Source organism: Chanodichthys erythropterus, chromosome 5 (genome assembly GCF_024489055.1).
Source record: "Chanodichthys erythropterus isolate Z2021 chromosome 5, ASM2448905v1, whole genome shotgun sequence".
NCBI classification, from domain to species: Eukaryota; Metazoa; Chordata; class Actinopteri; order Cypriniformes; family Xenocyprididae; genus Chanodichthys; species Chanodichthys erythropterus.
This window is the reverse complement of record NC_090225.1, coordinates 7706091-7729963: the sequence shown is the minus strand read 5'-3', so window position 1 is coordinate 7729963 and position 23873 is coordinate 7706091. Positions and strand designations below refer to the sequence as shown.

Here is a 23873-nt window from a genome sequence, read left to right as displayed (position 1 = left end):
CATCAATCCCCATCTATCATCTATATATCTATATCCATCCATCCATCCATCCATCCCCATCTATCCATCCTCCTACACATCCATCCATCCAACCATCAATCAACCTATCCATCCCCCAAATCCATCCATCCATCCATCCATCCATCCATCCATCCATCCATCCATCCATCCATCCATCTATATCCAACTATATCCATCCACCTATATATCTATATCCATCCATCATCCATATCCATCTATCAACCTATCCATCCCCCAATCCATCCAACCATCCATATATCTATATCCATCTAACTATATCCATCCATCCATCCATCTATATCCATCTACCCATCCTCCAAATCCATCCATCCATCCATCCATCCATCATCCATCCATATCCATCTATATATCTATATCCATCCATCCATATCCATCTATCCATCCACCTATATATCCATCCATCCAACCAACCATCAATCAACCAACCAACCTATCCATCCATCCATCCATATCCTCCATCCATCCATATCCAACTATATCCATCCACCTATATATCTATATCCATCCATCATCCATATCCATCTATCAACCTATCCATCCCCCAATCCATCCATCCATCCATCCATCCATCCATCCATCCACCCATCCCCCAAATCCATCCATCCATCCATCCATCCATCCATCCATATCCAACTATATCCATCCATCCCCATCTATCCACCTATAATCTATATCCATTCATCATCCATATCCATCCATCCATCAACCTATCCATTCATCCATCCATCAACCTATCCATTCCCCAATCCATCCATCCCCAATCCATCCATCCATCCATCCATCCATCCATCCATCCATCCATCCATCCATCCATCCATCCATCCATCCAATAAATATAAAAGTATATTTACAAATATTATGAATTAATCATTAATATCATTATGTTTCTGTCATTAAGAGACACACAACATATTTTAAAACCTTGCCGTGTCAAAAAAGATCATATTATCTGATATTTTAAGGAACTTGCTGACCATGACACATTCCTCTATACGATAATTTCTTGTTTTATATTACTTGTTAATTGCACCATATGAATTTGGTTGGGTCACATCATACGACTAAGATTTGGTGGACAGAAGGTTTTTCGAATATTAATAAGCAGTAATTACATTTTTGTTGAAACTTTTTTTTCCTAAGAAAAAAAACTATATTGTCAAACTACTTTCCTTTTACTTTAAGTTTTCTTTTCAAGACTTCCATTCTTTTAATGAGGTATTTTCTTAATTTTTTCAGAATCGTTTCATCTTGATATTTCCCCATCATAGAAGAGGTGTATTCAGGCAGTAGCATGTATGAATTGCATTTTATGTATTTTTGAATAAATTAATAGACCTGCCCTGGACCAAAAAAAAAAAAGATCCTGATGTCGTTGACCCATATGCAACAATCCTAAAGCAAGATTGCAGTAATACATTGCCCTACAGCAATACTGTATTAACACTATGTGCATATGAAGTGATTCTGGAATACAACACAAGATCTAAAATATGCGTTAAGCACAACACTGGGGCAAACACAGGAGCAGGGATGCAAAGACAGGCGGCTGGAGTCCTGATATCCCACCCAAGCTTCTAAAGAGCCCGCAATGGAGACAGGGCTATGCTTTCACCCTTGACCATTTTAACAAAATCATTACAAATGGCTGAGGAAGTGAGACCAGCAGCAAAGACATTTCATGTGTGTCTCAGTCCATCTTCATTGGAAATAAATTCAGCCAACCTTTGAGTTGTTTACAGTTGCTTTCCTGTCTGGAATAGAGCATTTCGAAATGTCAGGAAAGATCAAGTGTGAGGGAACTGCCATGTGCTACAAGTACATCTCTAAATGCTACGCTCTGTTCAAGCACAAGGCCTTGGACAAAGAATACTGTACTGCTTTCGGAGGCTCCGTAAGTCAAGCCGGGGTGCAGCTTTAGTCCACCTGACATGATTATCAAAGGCAGAAGGCAAAGAATGAGGTTAGTGCCGTACTTACGGGACAGTCTTTTGCATTTTTGCAAACCTGCATGCTTTTTTTGCTGATAGAAGTGGCCTTTTCTTGTATATTGCAATATACATAATTATATACAAAGGACCAGTTTGATTGGTCCATCTCATTCATTACACTGACAACTACACATTAGCCTGAGTAATATCAGAGGAGATCAGGTCGATACAGATTTACGTCAGTTTCAAATTCGATAAAAACACACCACAGTCCATTAAAATGCAGCGCTCGCCTCTTTGTTCAACGCATTACCTTTCCAGTCATGAACAATTGCTTTTTCTTTAATCTTTTTGTGCCTGAATATATCCAGAAAATAGATTTAAGAAAGAAAAAAAGTGGTCAGGCTGTGATAAGTGGCCATCAAGCCTGAAATTGCCTTTGTCCAGCATATTCACAACTGACGGTAAGGGGCAGCCATGCACACTGCGTTCAGAGCACGTTCTCACTGTGAAGTATTATTGCCTTTATTCAGGCTGCGACTAGCATTGATGCTAGAGATGGCTGATGTAGCTGGGGGAGGAAGAGAGGACCTTCAAAGAAATAATTACAGTTAGAGGAAATAGTTAGGAGAAAAAAAAAATGGTAAATGTAAAAGCGTTTACCTGGTATTCTCCCCGCTGCATGGTTAAAAAGAGTTTGTTACTATTTGACTATTGGCAAAAGGAGAAGCCACTGATAGGGGTGGAGGGTCAGGGGTGCAGGAGGGTGGGAATCATATCTTAAAGGGTTAGTGCACCCAAAAATTAAAATTATCCAACGATTTACTCACTCTCAAGCCATCCTAGGTATATATGACTGATCTTCTTTCAGATGAACACAATCAGAGTTATATTTAAAGGGGGTGTGAGAAGCCCAAAAAAGTGCATCCATCATAATATTAATCCAAACGGCTCTAGGGGGTTAATAAAGGCCTTGTGAAGCAAAGCGATGGTTTTTTTTCTATGAAAAATATCCATATTTAAAACTTTATAAACTAAAAATTGGCTGTATACATCGATTTACAGTGAAAAAGTAACCTCTAACCAGACAAAAGACGTATTGACAAATGCGGAAGCACAGAGGACAAAAAACACTGTTCACGAATTAGTAGTCCAAAACGAGAATTTTAAGGATTTCGATATAAGAGAAGAGAATCCTGAGTTTGTTGGCCAGCCCTATTTGATTAAACCGTGAGGGGCGTCTAAGCTTAGGGTGATGATACACGGGGCAATTTTTTGAGCAATGTTGCCGAGCAATGTTGCTTGGGCACTGTCCCACTGAGAAAGAGCAACAAATATATATCTGGATACGTTAGATCGGTCGTGGGCAATTTTTTGAGATCCTCCAATCAGTTAGCAGCCGATCACGTTATTGGTTCGGAGATTTCAGAAAAAAATTCGAACAAGATGGCGGCCTCTCAGCGGCAGTGGAGCGGAGAAAAGGAGTGTGAACTTATATCTTTTTACGCTAGTAAGTTGTCATGTGTCAACCCAAAACAGGGAATTTACCTCATATACTGCTTAAAATACCAACAACTGTCCAATGTAATGCGTGTAAACTGTAATTAAGCTATCGAATGTTTTCAGTTAAATACTAAAAAGACAGGGCCCATTTAACGTCTGTAGTAGCGTAGGCTGTAGGGCGTATGGCACATGAATGTAGCTTTTGACACGATCTTTTGACACTCCCTTTTCCTATCAAAAATCTGATCGGAAAAGCATTTATTTTTAATTAAAATGAAGAAAATATTTAAAAAGTTGAAATAAAGTGCCTAACAAGTGTTTATAATAAAGTATTTATTGGGTTGGCAATAGATTTGCTCCTCTCTGATTAGTTGCTGCCAACTGTCTGTTGCCCTAATTAGTTGCCTTGTGTCTCATCAGGTTGCCCGTTGATGGCAACACTGCCCAGCAACATTGCTCAAAAAGTTGCCCCGTGTATCATCACCTTTACACTATCCCTACATCCTTTGTCACGTCCTTCGGTTACTCTTGGCGTAAATCAATGCGAACAGCCGTCTGCCGGAAGCTAGTTATTATAGTTTATAAAGTTTTAAATATGGATATTTTTCTTACAAAAACCCTTCGCTTTGCTGGGCTTCAAAATCTCGCCCCCCTTCACTACCGTTATCAAGCTTGGAAGAGCCAGAATATATTTTAATATAACTCTGACTGTGTTCGTCTGAAAGAAGATAGTCATATACAACTGGGATGGCTTGAGGGTGAGTAAATCATGGGATAATTTTACATTTTCAGGTGAACTAACCCTTTAAGATAACTGCTGGTTACGAATGACAAGAGATGAGAAATGGACACGAGGAAACATTCAGGTGTGTGCATGCACTGCGCTTGACAGGCCTCTGACTCTGCTCAAGCCTTACCATGCAAGATGAAGAAAAGTCAATGTGTAACCATGGTAACAGTGATCAAAGATCTCCCTCAGAGCTACAGTTCTTGTACAATGAGGCGCGTGTGAATGGGCTCTTAATGTTAGGAGCAAATCAGTAAAGTGCCTGCTGTCAGACACCCATCAGCGTACGAGTCGAGGTCAGTGCTAAAACTCACCCAGAGAGCGGAAAAAGGATTGGCGTGTTTTAGTCAAGCACACACTTGCACCCCAGCTCAAATCCAATATGGAAATAAAATCCATTGCCGTCATATTTTCTGAACACATCCGGCCCCTGCGATCCGCAGATCCCTAATGGTATCGATTCAGTGGAGTTTGATAGATGATCTGTGAGTAAATCAACTCCACCATTAATGTACTAGTCTCCACGTAGCTTAAAGAGTTAGTTCACCCAAAAATTACATTTCTGTCATTAATTACTCACCTTCATGTCGTCCCATGTTCATCTTCGGAACACAAATTAAGATATTTTTGATGAAACCCGAGGGTTTCTGAATCACACGTAGGCAGCAATGTCATTGCACCTTTTGAGGTCCAGAAAGGTATTAAAAGACATAGTTACTGACATCAACATTGTTTTTGTGCACAAAAAGTATTCTCGTCGCTTCATAACATTGACTATTTTAACAATGTCTTTAGTACCTTTTTGGACCTCAAAATGTGCAATGACGTTGCTGCCTATGTGTGGTTCTGAAACCCTCAGATTTCCTCAAAAATATCTTAATTTGTGTTCTGAAGATGAACGAAGACCTTACGGGTTTGGGACGACATGAGGGTGAGTACATATGACAGAAATTTAATTTTTGGATATACTAACCCTTTAAGGCACGTTCACACCAAGAATGATAGTTATAACTATAAAGTTTTAATAATCATTCTAATTCTATGAGAATAGGGAAGCCTATACCACAACTACAACAATAACAACACAGAGAAACAATATCTCTGTAATCAATTTCACGTTTTTTTCTTCAGCTGGAGAATGTTAAAAACATTTGACAGCCAAACAGAATCCACCCAACTTTAAAGATCTTAAGCATTTCAAGTGGCAAACAACATAATAGTGGCATGTACTTATAATATACAAAACATTATCACCCAGTGGTGTGGAAGCTAATATCAGTTATCATTATTGTTATCTTGATAATTGAACTACGACCACCATCAGCGGCTTTCCGGCTGACTGGCTGGATCAGGTTTTGTTTCGCTTTTGAATATCCGCAGTCCTAACTCTTCCAGTTTCTCTTTTAGGATGCCAAAATACAGACTACTGCCATCTGCTGGTATGGAGAGTTTTTTCCTCAAGCATATAACGTACATGCTAGTTGCTCATTGGCTGTAGTCTTTGCAATGTCGGCTTTCGTCACGGCTACTTCTTTGATGTCGGTTTGGTGTCTGGTCCTTTAGCAGCAGTTAAATCTGAGACTATCACAATAACAGAAAAATGTAGAAAACAAAGCAGATTATAGATTTTTGCTGGCAGAAATCCAGTTTACCTGCTACTAAGTGTCTCAGACAAATATCTTTCAAAGACTTGATGCCACTAATCTGGCAAACTTTGGAAAATCCAGTGATTGGTTAATCAGGAACACTTGTTGCATCTAAAATAATGTACACTGTATTAGAACTCCTGAAGAAATGTGTTTTTTATTATGTAGGTGTATAGTATTAAAATTGTACTTGAACATACTACATCTGCCATCTTAGCTTAGTCCTTTGACCCATTACTATATGTTTTTTTAATCTACGATGTACAGCCACTTTTGTTAAACAAGTACAATTTAACTACAAAGAACAAGTGTCTTGGTACATATAGCACTTAAACTTGAAAAAAGTTTACTTTTCTGTGGCCTAACGGGATATTAAAGTGTACATTATCCGTGTATTGTTCACCAACCACATATTTATAAGTGTTTAATGTACTGTATTGCTCTTAAAATACTGCAAGAAATCAGAAATCAGAAATTTTAAAAATCAGAGTTTTTCAGTTGTGTGTCTGAGGGTGTTTACACGACAACAATGTACTAAACACAGAAACGTTTTTCCTTTGCTTTTTTCCACATACAGACGAGAATGTTGTCGAAATGATCCACGTTTACACATATCCGCGAAAACGATAAAAAAAAATGTGTCAAATTTGTCTTTGTAGTTAACACGGAGACAATTACAGTATCATTTTCAAAAACTTGCACTTTGAAACCCATTTTCAGTCACCAAAATGATGTTGTCGTGTAAATGAATGGCCAAAATGCATAAAAATGTTGCCCGTTTTTGTCGTATACAAGGATCCTAATATGTATTAGACAATCAGTGAACAAACTGTGCTCTGTCTGTGAATGTGACAATGAGACTATGAGCGCACCAGCTCACATATCTTTCAAATGAGACACTCATATTGCATTACCTGTATCTCAAAGAAAGGATAAATAATCTGCATGTAGGTAATGAATACATCAAGATATGCATCACTGGGTACAACAAACAGCTGTCAGTCAGAGGAATGTGATCGTTCCATAAGCAATAGAAAAATCCGGGGGGAACGTAAGGACAGCTGTATGGAACGGAGGGGGATGGGGCTGTTGGGAAGCAGGCAGACAGTGCTGGATGAAGAAGTGGTGGAGGTAGTGCTAAACTGGCTGGTGAAGGGGTGGGCGAGGCTAACCTTGTTTGATCTCCTCTGCCGTGCGGTCAATGAGGACGTAGAGCGACCAGACGACACATGTGATGGCGATGACGTGAAAAGTGACCGAGCACATGATCTTCCTCCTCTCGCTGGCGGTCATCTGAAGCTTCTCCCACTGCAGACACAGATATTAAAAAGACATACAAAAATAACACATTAAATCTTTAATTGTTGTTGTAAAAGAAGGACTTTGATGACTATAATCAATATAATAGTCTATATTGTTTAGAGTGCAGTACAAACAAAATCGGTGACCTGGCCTTTCTGCTCAATGAATATTTCATGTGTCTTAGAGAGAGTGATCTCAGTGCAGGTCTCTACGTCAAGCTATGACACAGAATCCATTTAAAATTTTCACATTCACCAGAATAACACTATATTAACAGAGAAAAATCAATTAATTTGTGTTTATTTAAACTGTAGTACACATTTAATCCAATTAAATTCACAGTTAGGGCTGCATGATAAATCATATTTTAATAGTGATCACGATTTCCGCTTTTCTCAATTAAGCAAGCATAATTGTCTGCGAAATTTGCCCGCTGGTTATTTATCCTGAAAATGTTTCATTTTGATTCGACGTTTGTGATATCAAGTATTGTTAACAAGACTCCACATGTTTATCTGCGGTTGCCAGATGTCAAGAGCTTAAATCCCTCAAACAGAGCTTTTCTCTTAAATGGATACATTTTCTGTCCAGGGTTTAATTTATCCTCCCAACCTGGCAACCATGTACACGCACTCTCTCTGCTCGGAGAAAAAAACATTGATAATCTGAAAACATTGGCAAACATGTGGGTTGGATATACAGCATTATATATAATACATCAGGAAACTAGATAATGTCAAATAAACCATGCGAGTCGACATTCTCTTGATTTGTGCTTATGTGGAAGTGCAATAATTCTGCTGAAATGTAAAAATAGAACTACCAGTTAAACCAGTTTAAGTTCATCCCCAATTTATACACAGATATAAATTACATGGTTAAATGCCTGTTTAAAGGCATAGTTCACCCAAAATCCTGTATTTTGAAGAATGTTGGTAACCACAGTTTTGGTGACCACTGACTTCCATTTAAATGGCAAATTAAATAAATAAATAAATAAATTAAGAATTCTACAGAAGAAAGAACATCATAGAGGTTTTGAAACCTATTAGGGTGAATAAATGTCTATCCCTAATTAATGTGTTTGACTATTTCAGCAACACTGCTAACAGGCGTATAAAATCAAGCATATCATCATTCAATCTTTAGACAAACATTTTCAGCAGAATGGGAAGTACCAAATAGCTCAGTGACTGCCAATGTGACATGAAGGGGAGGACAAACTCCCTTGTAATGCCTATGGTTTTGAAATGAATCCCTCAAGCACATATGGGTGTGGCGTTTTATTGTGCACACACTTTTGGCCATGCTATAGTCAAAGGCAAATTATTATATAAGCATGTCAGTTACATGGGACCCTTTTTGTCTACGCATAGTCATAAAACATTTTGACATTATAAAAAGGAGATTATTAAAAGAGCAGACAGCATGTTGACAACGGACATACCTTAGAGTCTTTCAAACCGAGAACGGCTGAAATGTTCAACTTCGTCTAGAAGTTAAACCTTAGCTATTTTAGTTTTTAATAATTTATCACATGGCAACCCAATAACAGGTTCTGAAAATAAGACAAAACTGCACCTGATGCACAGACCCAGGAACAAGTAAATGAGACGCAAGAATCAGTGTATCATTCTTTCAACTGCTTCTTTTTCGTTTTTTAATAAAAAAACAAAACAAAAAAAAAAACAATGAAAAACAAGAATTCAACTTGATTTTTAGTTTTTTGTTCAGGGGTAGAAAAATAAATAAACAGCTTGAATATTCGATTTCTACACGTGGGTGGGAATTAAACAGCCCTTTCTGCTGATTGGACAGCTGAAGATCATACCGCGCCCTCTTCCTCAGTTCCGCACAGCAGAATAATAGTCCTCCGCTGCTGCAGTCGTATGTATTCTTAACACGTTTATTGCAATTACATTTCATCTTTGAAATCTTTAAATGAATGGAATTGAGAAAAAACAAGAATGAAAAATTATAAGTAGCCATGTATAATAAAAATATATAGTACATGTAAAAAAAATAGCCCATATATAGTGCCATTCATTACAAACAACATTTATTTTAAACGCCAAGCCTAAACTAATTATTTGAATTGAAACTAGTCCAAATATACATGTAAATCAGCATCACATGCAGAGAAGAGAGTTTGGAATAAAAGCAAGTGACAGATGACGACTGACCGACCGGCACAGACTTTATATTGTACAACACAATAATTTTCTATATGTTTGGTTGGCTGTATTTTATTTTGATAATGAACAGGCTGCGATGTCAAGTTAGCAATGCCATGCTGTGTGAGCATGCGAGGCGCTGGTGTGAGATCACTTGCATTGTTTCCTCAGCAGGGGAAATAACTTAAGCTAATACTCTTTAGAGTCATACAGATAAGAGTAGGACATCATTCAAAATGGTAAAATATATATTCTTTATTTGTGTACATTCAAAATGACCACAAAATATCATGCCTTTGAAAAATAAAGAAAACAACAGAATGCGCTGCTTTAGTGCATTTCGATCTCCTTGAACATCTTTCTGGCACACACCACAAACATGAACCAAAACACAGCGAATACTTGACACACCTACTTTTAAAAGTCTACATTTAGATTATTTGACATTAAATGCATTATATAAGTCACTGATGATCGCACGTGATAATGTGACAGTCCGGAAAATACGGTAGGCTGGAGCAAATTATTTCAAGGATCCTCTGGCACTTTGAGAACCGCTGGTCTACACAGAAGAAAGCCCTGTCTATGCTGTGCCCCGGTATGGGTTGTGTTTTCTTTTTTTAATGAAAAAACTAAAAAAGTAATTGTCTTATTTTTCTACTTTCAATATTAAATCAAAAAACTACTGAATGAATGATACACGGATTCACAAGCAATGATTTAACCAAGTTTTGAGGATTACGGTGGACCAGAAGTACTTATTTACCAATCAACCATTGTAAAAGCCCCACATCAGTAAATTACTAATCTGAATATTTGGGGGACGTTTCTCCCTCAGTGTCTATGGTTGTTATCATTCAAATTGAATTTTAGATGAGATTTGATCTGCACCCTTTCTTCTGGAAGGATACTGACATTGACATGCTGTGTTCATCTGTCAACATGAGTAACACCTGCCAACATATAATCACATTCATAATCTACTCAACAGAACAATGTCTCAAACATCAACTGACAGACAAACTGTGAAATGAATCCAACCAGTACTGGTTAATGGTTAGTCTGCCATGTCAAACTGACCAAGTTTTGCATCTCAGTTCATCTGGAGTATCTTGCAGACAAGTGGGAATCTCTCTCTCTCTCTCTGAGGAAGTCTGCTCAAGCGCAATCTCTATGGTAACACAAATGCTGTCCTACAGATGTCCTATTTTAAGCACCATTTGAGACACACAGCATCAGAAATTTAATTAAAAGAGGAAGAGACTGACTGACACACTGAAGTGGCTGGACTTTCATCACGTTCACATCACTCAAAAACAATTTATTCTAACGATTAATTATAAAAACCTCCTGCAGGCTTCATGGACTAACTTGTTTTCAGTCATCTCAAAGGACAGACTGTTTCTCATCTACACTGATCAACTACTGTATCTGCATAAAAAATAAAGCAGAGTGCCCTTATTTAAAAGTATTTGTAACACCTGTGGTGAAATGAATGTCACTCACAGCCTCTTGTGGCTTATTACTTCATTATACATGGCCTGGAGTGGTGCTACCGTTTTTATGCAACAAAGTGATAAAAGATCATTTTAATAACCAGAAAAAAAACACTTCTTCTATCAAGTACCTATAGTAGCCTAACTGCAGGCTATTTAGGATTAACAGACAGCAACAGCATCATTCATAGAGTGACACAAATTATTTTTTCCCCATTTATTTTCTCCATTTTCCATGAATGTAACTGAATTCGTCAATAGAGTGCAAAATATAGTCTAGCCAATATAAGCAGCTGATAATATTTTCATGTTAGCCAATATTAAAATGGACCTATTATGCAACATTCACTTTTGCATGGTGTTTGGACATAAATTTGTGTTGGCAGTGTGTGTACACAACTCTATAATGATAAAAATCCAACCACTCCTTTTTTTAATCCTCATAAATCATAAGCAGCGGCTCAGACCAATCCGTTTGCAGGTTCCTGGCAGTATGCTGTCACATTAGTCACAGGCCCTGCCCACGAATGTTGACAGACACTGCTGTTTTAACATAGATCCGCCCTGAACGAGTTCACAGCGAGTTGTACACAGTCCGCCATTGCCGCACTGACGAGAATGTCTCCCAAGCGTTTTAGGTGTTCTGTAGCTGGATGAGGTTGGAAAAGGTTGAGCTAAAAATTTGTTACTCAAGGATAGATCAGTACAAACTGTTCATTATCCAGCTTAAGCTGTAATTACAGCCTCCAGACTGATAGTGGATACGGCATTAATAAAGGTGAGAGAACTTTATTACAGTTAATCAGAGTTGATTTACGATATATAAAGTTAACCAGTTTATTAAGCAGTACATGAAAAGGCACAATGTCTTTATATATTCATTTACTGTTAGTTGTAACGAGTGTTTCTGTGTATTTCGCTGTCTATGTTGATGATAATGCAAGGGAGAGAGAGAGTTTCTGGATAATATTTTAATGCACACTTGCACTGTGTTTTATCAAAGACTATAGAATAACACAAGACATGTCACACGTATTGTTTTGAATGGGAGAAAGTGTAACGCGCAATATGGCGGAATAAGTCCCGCCTTCTAAAGCCAAGAGCCAATCGCCGACTGGTAAAGTCATCGCGTCACTTCAGAGGCCGTTAGAATCACCGGTTTCTATAGAAACAGTCAGACGCGCGCCTCCGAAGAGGCATTTAGGTCTGTGCATGCACATTAGCTTGATCCAGCCTGAAAAAAGTTTTTTTGTCATAATTCGAGCGTTTAGAAACTAAATTTATGAGTCTGTTATTGTTAGATTTCATTGGTGATTTCAAATATCAAATTTAATCGTAAGGTTGACGAACAGATTTGGAGAATCTGATGTTTCCCCATTCAAAGAGATAGGAGCTGAATGATGCTCAGGATGCCCGAGAAGCGTTTCAAAGATGGCCGCTGAGTGAAATGACTTGTCTTAAATGGACTTTGGTTTTATTAAGCTCTTGCAGTGATTTTCTAGAGTGAAAACAGACGCTTCATATTTTGTGAGAAGTACAATAAACGTTATAAAACTCATCAGTAAAGTTGAACGGGGTCCGGTTCAACAGGTTTGTACTAATATAGTGGATAAAAACAAGACGACAACATAAGTTATAAACGTAATTGAACTAAACTATACCTGTTCTATCTCCATGCAGCATATATTCACAGTTTCTGACATTATAGTGCATCCTGACTGACTCCTGACACCGGAGAATGAGCTCTTGAAGCTCCGCCCTCTTAGGCCAAGCGCAGCAGTTCACTTGCATTTAAAGGGCCCACGCTGAAATGGCACATTTTTGCTCACCCCCAAAAAGTGCCAATTTTAACATGCTATAAAAAATTATCTGTAGGTTATTTTGAACTAAAACTTCACATGCACACTCTGGGGACATCAGAGACTTATTTTACATCTTGTAAAAGGGGGCATAATAGGTCCCCTTTAAAAGCCAATTTTAAAATTCTCAATGTATTATCTTTGTAACATTAGGCTCCCAACGCTTTTTTCTTTCTGGATTGTCATTGGACAGTAGAAAAGTGAAAATTTGATAAGCCCTCATCCATCCATCCATCCATCCATCCATCAGTGTTGGGTGTAATGCATTACTATGTCATTGTCATCCATCCATCCATCCATCCATCCATCCATCCATCCATCCATCCATCCATCCATCCATCCATCCATCCATCCATCCATCCATCCATCCATCCATCCATCCATCCATCCATCCATCAGTGTTGGGTGTAATGCATTACTATGTCATTGTCATCCATCCATCCATCCATCCATCCATCCATCAACTATGAGACCTTATTGTATATTTTTGCATCTATATGTGTAAACATGTATGTAACGTTACCTTGCGGAGTGGCTTGAGCTTGGTCTCCATGATGAAGTCATACTTGCAGAGCTCGCAGCAGCGCGTGTCTGAGCTTTTGATCCACTGCTGCAGGCAGCTCTGATGGACAAACCGCAAACTCCCAGTGCAGTGACAGGGTGTTATTAGTGGACTCTCATCATCCCCCTCACAGTGACAAATCCTACAGTTTATTTACAGAGAGAGAGGGAGAAACACTCGGTCATCCTCCTAAAACCACTGCAAAGCAACATGAGCAACCACACACACACACACCGGACTCTTATAATACTATTCATCTTATAATGCATCTGTAACTGCAACTGATTTTTAATATTTGTTAAGATTTAAAGTCTTGAATAAAACGCAGACTCTGTTCTCCAAAAAAAAAAAACACTTTCAAAGTGAATGACTATGAAGTGGACACAAGGACCAAAGGATAAACATATAACACTAAAACAGAAGTCAGAAACGGCATTTCTGTATTTTATTTACCATGTCAGTGCCACACTGTACACATAAATCTAAAATTTCCTTTTCCTGAAGGATTCATGGAAAGTAATTCCCTACAAAAACATCAACAGAGCCTATAGAGCATAAAACCATTCAACTTTAAATCATACCAGCGGGGAAAAGGGAAAAGCTGTTTGTTAGTGGAAGGAAGGCTGGATTTGTGGAGAGTGTCAAGAGGGAGAGCAGAATCTAATCTGAAGGCTCAATTTTTTCTCTGTGTAATCTCATTGCTGAGAAACAAATGAGATGTATTGAGATCGGATTTGTGTTTTTTTCTTTCCAATGGGCTGCACTCGTGGGGATTTATGCATGTGAATTTAATTTCTGACGCAGCCAATGCTTAATAAGCTTAGAGGTCATCTGGGAAAGCAACACGTACAAACAACTGTGTGCCAAATGTCAACATTTATATTATGAGGATGTCAGCGCCATTGTTCCTCTGATTCAAGCAGCAGTTCAAAGTGAATCACAGATGCACTTCAGATGACACCACACATGACTGGTAATCATTTCAAAATAGAGATCAGCTGAATTTTTAATGCCCAATACCATACATAATACTAATATAAAGGGTAAATTCAGGTAAATAAATAAAAAAAAAAAGAAAAGAAAAAAAGAATATAGATAGATAAATGGACAGATGGAAAATAAAATAAAAAATACTTATTAAATTAAAAATAAAATAAATAATAATAAATAAATGTAAAGAATAGTTTGACCTGAATTAACACTATGAATTATTTAAAAAAAAAAATTAAATAAAATATAACTCTGGAGAATAGATGGAGAGATAAATAAATGGACTGATGTAAAATAAAATAAAATAATAAAACAAAATTAAATAAAGACTTATTTTACCTGCATTAACACTATGAATTATTTAAAAAATAAAATTAAAATGAAATAAAATAAAAAATAAAATACAGTACAATTTTGGAGAAAACATGGATAGATAACTGGACAGATGGAAAATAAAATAAAATAAAATAAAATAAAATAAAATATTTAAGATAGCTGCAATTGTGGATTGGATTGGAGAGGTTCTGCTTTATCCCCTTCATCTGGGACTGATTTGGCTCGATTTGATACAGAAATTTAGGCGCTTTTATTTACTTTCCACCTAAGCGCGTAATAACGGATGGTAAGGGGCGTGGCGTTTCCAGACGCTTCAGCGAATCACGATAGACTGGGCCAGTTACCAACCTGCTAACCAATCTGAGCACATTGCGTATGTCGGAGGGAGTGGCTTCATAGAAGCAGGAAGTCAAACGAGCCGTTCATATGACAGTGGAAACAGAGGTGTAGAATAAAGATAAAATATATGAAAAATACAGCGTTTTCAAAAAAACAAAGCATTAAGACATGTTATACTGTGCCCCAAAAACACAATCAAGCCTAGAAAAAAAAAAACACGTAACCACCCCTTTAAAGTAAGCCACTTTAAATAAAACTGTCTGCTAAATGTGCAAAATGTAGTCTACAGACATAAAAGAGTTGACTGTGATTTCATTAAACATTCCAAGCATTTCAATCAGCAGTACTTTCCAGAGGAATGAGGAAAACCTATATATAGACAACCATAAATGTAATCCTTGACGTTTATACTTACTGACAGAACAACAACATACAATAAATGACATTATGGTCACAGCACACGGTTTAGCCACTGTAATGGATGTAACAATCATATCCTCCCCGATACGGACCCTCTAAATGTTAACTAGCTGCAGCAGGCACAAATGAGACGGAAGATTGTTTCCGTGTCAGCATTCAGAGGAGGCTTTTCAGACGGAATGACCAGGATAATGACTATTTTCAGACATACCTGATCCAGTCAAGGCTCTACGAGATTAGCAAACAGCACAGACAAAGAGAAAAAACGAAGCCTGTCACATCTCCATCATCTTTTATGTGGCCTTACAGTCCATATGAGCAGAGTGTGTAATAATTTTCATGAGGGCTAAAGGCACATAGATTTAATGGGCTCCTTTTGTTTATGAGCGCTCATATTTTTCTTGACTACAAAGACCAGACTAATTTCCCACTCTCACTTCCTATTTTAATCAGATTATATTAAGGCCATCACATAGAGCTAGATGAGATTAAATTAGAATATTAAGAATCAATCCAATTAGCACATTTAAGACATTCTATCCGCTCTTTTCACAAGGTTTGGCCTATGGCTCATTGATCTGATGTTCTGGAATAGTGAAATGAAATTAGACAAACATTCACTCTATAGCACTGTATTAAAGTAAATACACTGGCAGATATGATCCTGAATTAATTATATATCCATTTTTAATCCTTTTTATGATATTTGATATGATATATGTTTTTGTTTTGACATTGCTGAAATGTTCCATACAAGTGAAATCCAACTAAAAATGTAATCAAGGAACATTTTTCCACATACTTTTCACTAAATGAAAAACTGTAGGAATTATTTTCATTTATAGGTACCAATATTATCAATACATTTTCAACATATTTTCACAATTTTAAAATGGCACATGACTTCAGTGAATGTTTTTGAGTGGAAACAAATTGAATTACATTTTTCAATTACTCATTGGGACTGATTCCCAAAATCAAACTTACCAATTAGCATAAGTTTTTTGATTATCATCCAGGCCTTTTGAAAATTAAAGTTCTTACATTTTAGGTAATTGTATCGGTTTCTGGGTACTTTAGGGCACCAGTTTGTATATGGTTTTTCTAAAGAGCTGAAATACAAAATGTTTTCACGGTCATTTGAGAAGGTTTTCTTCAAAATATGCAGATGTGAACTGAACACAAAAAGAAGAGCAGACAGGAACATATGAATAATTCCATGAATAATATGAATAATTTCCAATACTAGATCCACCATAAACTAACATTCAGATGCAGTTAAAATATCCAAATGCACCGGTACATGTGATGTTCCTCCCACATAAAACTGTGTCCTTGCCCATGGTCACACCTCAAGACACCTGAGCATGCTTTGTGGCAGATCTCCAAGCTTGGGTATTTCAGCACTGGTTTAAACCAATAAGTCTTGCTGGCTGATCTCTAAATGTCAGCTATTTTAAGAGCACATGTGTTTTCACAGCACCGCGTGAGAGTGGTAATACATGTGGGAAGAAACATCACCTCACCCTTAAGGAAAATGTAAACAATTGATATAACATAAGACATCTAGTGAAGCTCGTATAAAGTGCAAGCAATAACTTTAGCTTTGACACAAGCAGATCTTCTCAAAAAGCTTCTTGGATATAGCCACTTTCCAAACAAAGATAGGCTGAATCCAAACATGCATACTTCCCTACTATATAGCAGCGAAAAACAGTATGTGAAAAGATCAGTATGGCTGAATTCACAGTATTCATTAAACAGTAGGTGAAGAGCACCCGGAAGACTTCGTACTTCTGGCGAGATGTGCATCTGATGGACACTATCCCATCCCATGAAGCCACAGGTGAGGTGTTATAAATGGCAGTAAAGCAATGCAACTGACACTGGTAGGTCACATGACAATGACTCCATTTACACGTGCACCATTAATGCAATTATTTCTCATAATCAGAGTAAGGAAGATGTTTACATGACATGAGCAGAACTTTTCACTCCAGTTTACATGCAATTTTCATTACTCTGATTATCCGCTAATAAGTATGGTTATACCATACTCAGATAGGAATACAGTATGCATGTTACTAGCTATTGTTTTAATCTACTCACATCAAATTCAAAATACATTTTTATGGACCTATTGGATATTATATTATGCCGTGATAAAAATCGCAATGCCGGGTTGGCCTACGCTGCTGTCATGTTCTTCTCGCCGTCTTGATGAAGATACGGAGCAGAGACTGTGCAGCGAGTTGTGTTGAAGAAGAGAGCACTACACAATAATGTCACAGAGTTCATTCATGAAGTTGTGTGAACAACACACGCCTCTTTATTGCGAATAAAATCGGTGTACACCACCAAGTTTAATGCGATTCGTTACTACGATTATGAGCTTAATCGCATTCATTTGATCAAAGTATTATGCTTAAATGAGGTAAAGTTTAATCGCAATATTGCCAAAATACCATTTTAATCGCATTATGAGGATGCATGTAAATGCACTCAATGACAGCACGACGAATGTATTAGGTGTGGATTACTTTCATTCTACCCATATTCATACCATATTGAACATACCTTTTTAAATGGTCAAAAAGTAATTAGTTACTCAAAAGTAGTACCTACTCAGAAAGTATGCCATTTTGGATGCAGCCACATTCTTTTTCAATATAAGCCAAAGAGTTCACTTGAAAATTACTTCCTGAAATCTAAGATGTCAAAAAGAATTTGTGACTACCAACTACATGGATAACTACATGGACTTCAAAAGTAGTTTTTTTCTTTTTGAACTAATAGTTTGTAATTGCCATTTACTCCCTCACAAGTTGCACTAATTGTTTCCTGAGGTATCCGCGAGGCCCTGTAGATGAATACTGAGAAAAACATTTTGCCTGGTCTCAAATTCCAAAGCCAGAGAGCCAGATCTCAATCAGATCTCAATCTCCATTTTATCTGAACTTCATCTTTCGAGAAGCTACCATAAGTATCGATAGGATCTCTCTGGCGAAATCTGCTTGGACTATCCATGACAATGCTTTCAATATGTATCCCACACAGCAGGCCAGGCACTTCCTCTTCCACACCATGGATCTTTAACACTCACAACTCCACCCATATACAAGCCTTATTATCGATTGCCATTAGCAAAACGATCACAGCACACAGCCTCTAACAGGAAGGATAAACAGGGATTGGTAGGAAATAAATATCCAGATGAGGGCTGTAGTTGGACTACAAGGATGAATCACCCTAGAGGTGAAGCCAGGAGTGAGTAAGCCCCACCAACCTGCAGCAGTCCCCCGACAGGGAGTAGGGCGACAGCGGCCCGTTTTTCTCAGACAGCGGAGAGGAGCATTGATCCAAGTCGCTGTCCTCCTCGAGAGAGCAAAGAGGAGCCCGTAACCCCTCCATCTTCAGCTTCCACCGGGTCGAATCCTCCTCGAACACTTCGTCATCTCCCATCTCCTCCATACAGCAAGACTCACTGGCGTCCAGCATGGCACTGGATGACTTGGTGATGTGGAGCTTTGAAGCATAGCTTCCCATCTCAGACGCCTGCAGACTTCCCGCGGTGGAAGAGCGGGTGAGCGGAAAGATGAGGCGCAGGAAGTTGGAGCTTCTTTGAAGGTCTGAATGGGGAGGAGCAGGGGGAGCCAGGCAGTTCTCAGGCCTTGGGTTGGAGATGTATTTGTAGTTGTTGAGGAAAGACGGAGGCTGAGAAGCAAATAGAGGGGGAGAGTTGGCTTGACCATTGAGGGCTTTGATGTGGCCATCTTGCATGAGTTGTTCTTTCTCCACTCCCAGCTCCCCGTCCGAACAAGTGCGGTCTATAAAGTGAAGACCGCTGCATAGGCTGTCCATCTTTTGTCCCACATCATTCAGAGACTTTGAGAACTTCAGATTGCCTCCTTCCAGTTTAGAGTTGACTGATGGTTTGAGTAGGGAGAGCCATTCTGTGCCAAACAAGGTTCTATTTTTGGGTTTGGTGGGCGAGTCCAGGCAGAGCGTGGTCATGGTGACACCCTGAGATGCTGAGCTTTTACCATTAGAGTTCAACAGCACTACAGTGGCCTTTAAGGGCCTCTGTGAGCCCAGGTCCTGAGCGTGGTCATTAGAACTGCATACGAGAGGAGAGGAAAGGGATGGGACAGAAAGAGAGGTGCAGAAACAGAGATGGGAAGAGAGAAAACGGACATAAAGATACATGCAACATGCATTAGAGAATATATGGAAGAAGATTACAAAAAGACAGGTGGGAGGAACCAAGAGGAAGGTTAGAAAGCAAAATGACAGAATCAAGATGGATGGCAATGTTGGCCCACTGATGTTCTGACAGTTCAGTCTCCCTCTAGATCTTTTTCTCTCTTACAGTACATGATCATACTGCAGGAGCATAAAGAGGTTTCAGGATTGAGGGAGGGCAAACCTACCTGCATATATCCTGGTTCGAGGGTGTCACTGAAGACCGGGGGAAGCTGCAGGGAGCATTCATGGAGGTCGGACTTCCTGCCTGTATGCAAAACAAAGACCATAGCAGCAAATTAGAAACACTAAATTAGCACTTCTTGATGTAAATCCAAATCCTTGCAAAGGCATAAAAGTTGAAGTACAATTAAGTAAAATTAACTTTTTGTTTTTGGTTCTGCATAAATGAAATGCATCACAGCCACTTTGCCATTGTCACAAGATTCGGCACATCTTTTTAAAGGGTCATGAAACCCCAAAACACTTTTTTTGAGATGTAAACAGGCTGCATATCATTGAAAACACTAAAAGGTACTCATTAATGCTATTCATAAGTGAAAAATAGTTATTTTTGCATTTTTCAGAGCGATTTCTGTCTTCCTGTTTGAAAAGCCGAGTCGGAGCAACGTCACAAAATCTGACGTCATCGTGTACTTTCGGCCCAAGTATGGGCATGGTAGAACATGCTGACGTAGACCGTTTCGAGCAATTCTCAACATATATTCATGACATAAAGCTCATTTAATCCAATCACTGCGCTGTAGTATGCATAAGATTATAATTGCGGTATTATGCATGAGGAAGCATCACTTCTCTCGCCTCCATTTGGTGCTCGTTTCCTCAGTGCTACAACACAATGTGTTTTCCTGAGACGCGACCAGAGCAGAGGTTTGTGTGCATGTGGATTGTTTTGCTGTAATCTACCAGCACAAATGGAAAATATGTTCGCATGAGATCGCATTACAGCAGAGAATTCAAATGTCACAAAAGTGCTGTTCATTCACCTCTGCCTGCTCTAGCTGTGTTCAAAAATGCGCGCCGTATATGTATCCTTCAGCACAGCAGCACGTGTGGTGTTTGTATTTTGCCTGCGATGCGGTCAGAATAGGAGTTTGAATAGGAACACATGAAAGATACGACTGTTATGATAGAAGCGGAGCTCACATCTGATCACTTTCAGTGCGGAGCTCCGCGCTGTTTAACAACACTAGCCACATAGTGTGACACACAGCTCATACAGAATAAAGTATCAGTGTTTAAAGTTTTTATTTCACACATTCTCCTGCACCAAATATTAACCAGCATGGTGTAGTTATACACACATATTTCATCAAGTCTTCTTCAAATGAATTGTGCAAACTGGACACTGATACAGTGGTGTAGAACGCGACGACACGATTATTCTAATAGACAAAAGACTGATTTTGAGATCAGTGCTGGTAAACGTAATCAAAGTAGCCTATTATTAGCCCTATTATATATTCTTTCGCATGTCTCCCTTGTGCTTGTGAGTTTGTCGTCATATTCTCTGTGCTCATATATTAATATTTATTATTCTGTATAATGAGTGTGTTCTATGTCTGTGCTTCATTGGTTGTTCTCTCCCCTCTTCTCGCCCTCTACACTCCCACTTTTCCAGAGCTTTACATGCCCATTTTAACAGTTTTTGCAGCTCAGAGGTGTGAATGACCAGGCTAAAACAGGAGGGTTTCATGACCCTTTAAATATATGAATATACAAGTTTGGACAAGTTCACAAGTTTGGATTCAGTAAGATTTTTCTTTGAAAGAAATGAATACTTTTATTCAGCAAGGATGCATTAAATTGATCAAAAGTGACAGTACATTTATATTAATAAGTATAAGATTTCTATTTCAAATAAATGCTACTCTAACAATAAGAATAAGAATTAAAGAAATAATTCTTATTCTTATTCTTGAGCACCAAATCGGAATATTAGAATTATTTCTGAAGGATCATGTGACCCTGAAGACTGGAGTAATGATGCTGAAAATTCAGCTTTGCCATCACAAGAATAAATGGCATTTTAAAATATATTAAAATAGAAAAGTTGTTTTAAATTCTAACAATTATTTATTATTTTTATTAATTAATTATTTATTTTTACAGTATTTTTGATCAAATAAATGCAGCTTTGGTGGGTTTGATCTAATTCTTTAATAAAACTTAAAATCTTGCCAACACCAAACTTTTGGATGGTATTTTTATGGTTAAATATATGCAAGGAAGATAAGACCAATTCAGTAAACAGATTGAAGAAAGAAGACATTCCATTGATATTAGTTCTTTTTAAAATGTTGAACACTGGAGTCAATGGAAGATTTTAAAAAGAAAGTGGGGGAAAAAAAAGTTTACATTAAAGATAAATAAAAACTTTTGACAAAAGCAATATCCTTCCCTTAAACTTCTCTCTCTCTCACACACACAAACAAACTAATATTACCTGGGCGTTCGAATCAAAGCAGCATGGATCGCATGCACAATGTTTGATTCCATCATTTATGTTCCAGACTAATTACCTATCGATTCTATCTGTAACGAACAGAGAATTTATAGCCCTGAGCCTGACAGGGATCAATACAGGATAGAGTGTCCGGAACTGCCCTCCACAAAAACACACACTAACACACAAGCTGACACACAGTGTCACAAAAATTCAAATCTTTGATGAACAATGTTCCAAGAAACTATTAGGAAATAATATTGTGTTTTCAGGCACGACAAATGTGGAAGTATGCCTGAGTGAACGCTTTACATTAGCACTTCACCATGACTTCATATGCTTCGCACTCACATCCATTCACACCCTTTCTGTTTATGAAGGCTGTAACTCGGGAACTGAAGATGTGAACATTTTTAAACATTTTATGGGTACAAAATAGGGTCTAGGGTTGGGCAGTATATTGAGTTTGTATCATATATTAGCAGTGTTGGGGTTAACGCATTACAAGTTATGTAATCGGATTACTTTTTCCAAGTAACTAGTAAAGTTACGCATTATTTTTTTAATTTACAAAGTTATTTAAAGTTATTTTTTCAAATAAGTAAAGAAAGTTACTTTGTTTTACAATTTATTGACTGACACCTCTCCTGTCTCCATGTTGAGGGGAATCGTGAGTGAGTGCCGAGGCGTTGTATGCGCTGTGTGAACATGATGGTTACTGTACAGTAGTTCTAGACTAAATGTGAGCAGGCATTTACTCATCTCACTTGCACAAAAACAGATTCAGTATTCCTCAAATTACTCATTACTTTCCATAAAAAGCAACGCAAATAGTTATTTTTTTTTTTAAGGAGTAACAATATTCTGCAAGCGAGTCTCCGCAAAACTTCACAGACTTCAATGAATGAGCGCAGCTAGTGCATGCGAGCCAAACAGACGGAGCGCAATAATTCTGACTAAAATATACATTTTGCTAAAATATTTGTTGTTGGAGATTAAACGTGTCATATGTAGAACTTTAAACCTCCAAGTAAGTGTATTTTTATGACAGCAGTAACTGTAAAGTGACTATTGTAATGGGATAGGCTAATCAAATGTAGTTACTGTAATGTAACTACTAGGTACTAGGCTCAGATGAGTGAATGTGTGTTTCTCTTACCAGTTAACATTTAGCCTGTGCTTTTGTTTTTATTTATTTATTTTCATTTTTTATTTACCCTATACTGCCATTTAGCCAAAAAAAACATTTTTGGCCATTTCGCCCAGTTCTAATAGGGCCTAGAAACTGCCTGCCTCAGGAGGTCAAAATAAATATTTTATTTTATATTCATTATTTATGTCATTTTTTGCAATCCCATTCCCAAATTGTAATATGTATGTTCATCATTTTAAAGCCCAATTTAAACATTAAAATTAAATATTCCATAGACAAGTAAATAGATTTGCAGATTAATAATAATAATATAATAATAATAAATATAAAAAAAACAAACATCACTTTTTTGGTGCCACAGTTGTAAAATTAAATTTTTTGGTATTTAAAAAAATATATTGTTATCAAGAAATAAAAAAAACTGTGTCCTTCTAATGCTTTAACAATAGTGGAAAGTGTCAAATGTGTTTATGTTGCACAGTTGTGACGACAGTGTGAGCGTGATTAACTGTGAGTCACTCAGGCTCCATGCAGCCCCAGTCAGCAAGATAAGGTGTATTTTCAAGCCTGACAGAGTGTGTGTTTCTGAAGTGATAAACACACACAGCCAACAAAAACAACACAAAC

General features: G+C 37.8%; 1 protein-coding gene across 4 annotated transcripts in view; it reads right to left on the bottom strand.

The window, feature by feature from the left end:
• Positions 1-23873, bottom strand: part of marchf8 (membrane-associated ring finger (C3HC4) 8) — a 125421-nt gene that overhangs the window by 4057 nt on the left and 97491 nt on the right. For 3 of the 4 annotated variants that reach the window (XM_067385865.1, XM_067385868.1, XM_067385866.1), the window contains exons 4-6: positions 19815-19894; positions 13261-13441; positions 7079-7214 (exon numbers count right to left, since the gene is read on the bottom strand). In XM_067385865.1, coding sequence (XP_067241966.1) covers positions 7079-7214; positions 13261-13441; positions 19815-19894 — 397 coding nt within the window. Of the gene's footprint in view, positions 1-7078; positions 7215-13260; positions 13442-18670; positions 19502-19814; positions 19895-23873 lie in introns of all 4 variants that reach the window. The other variant, XM_067385869.1, reaches the window with a different exon arrangement.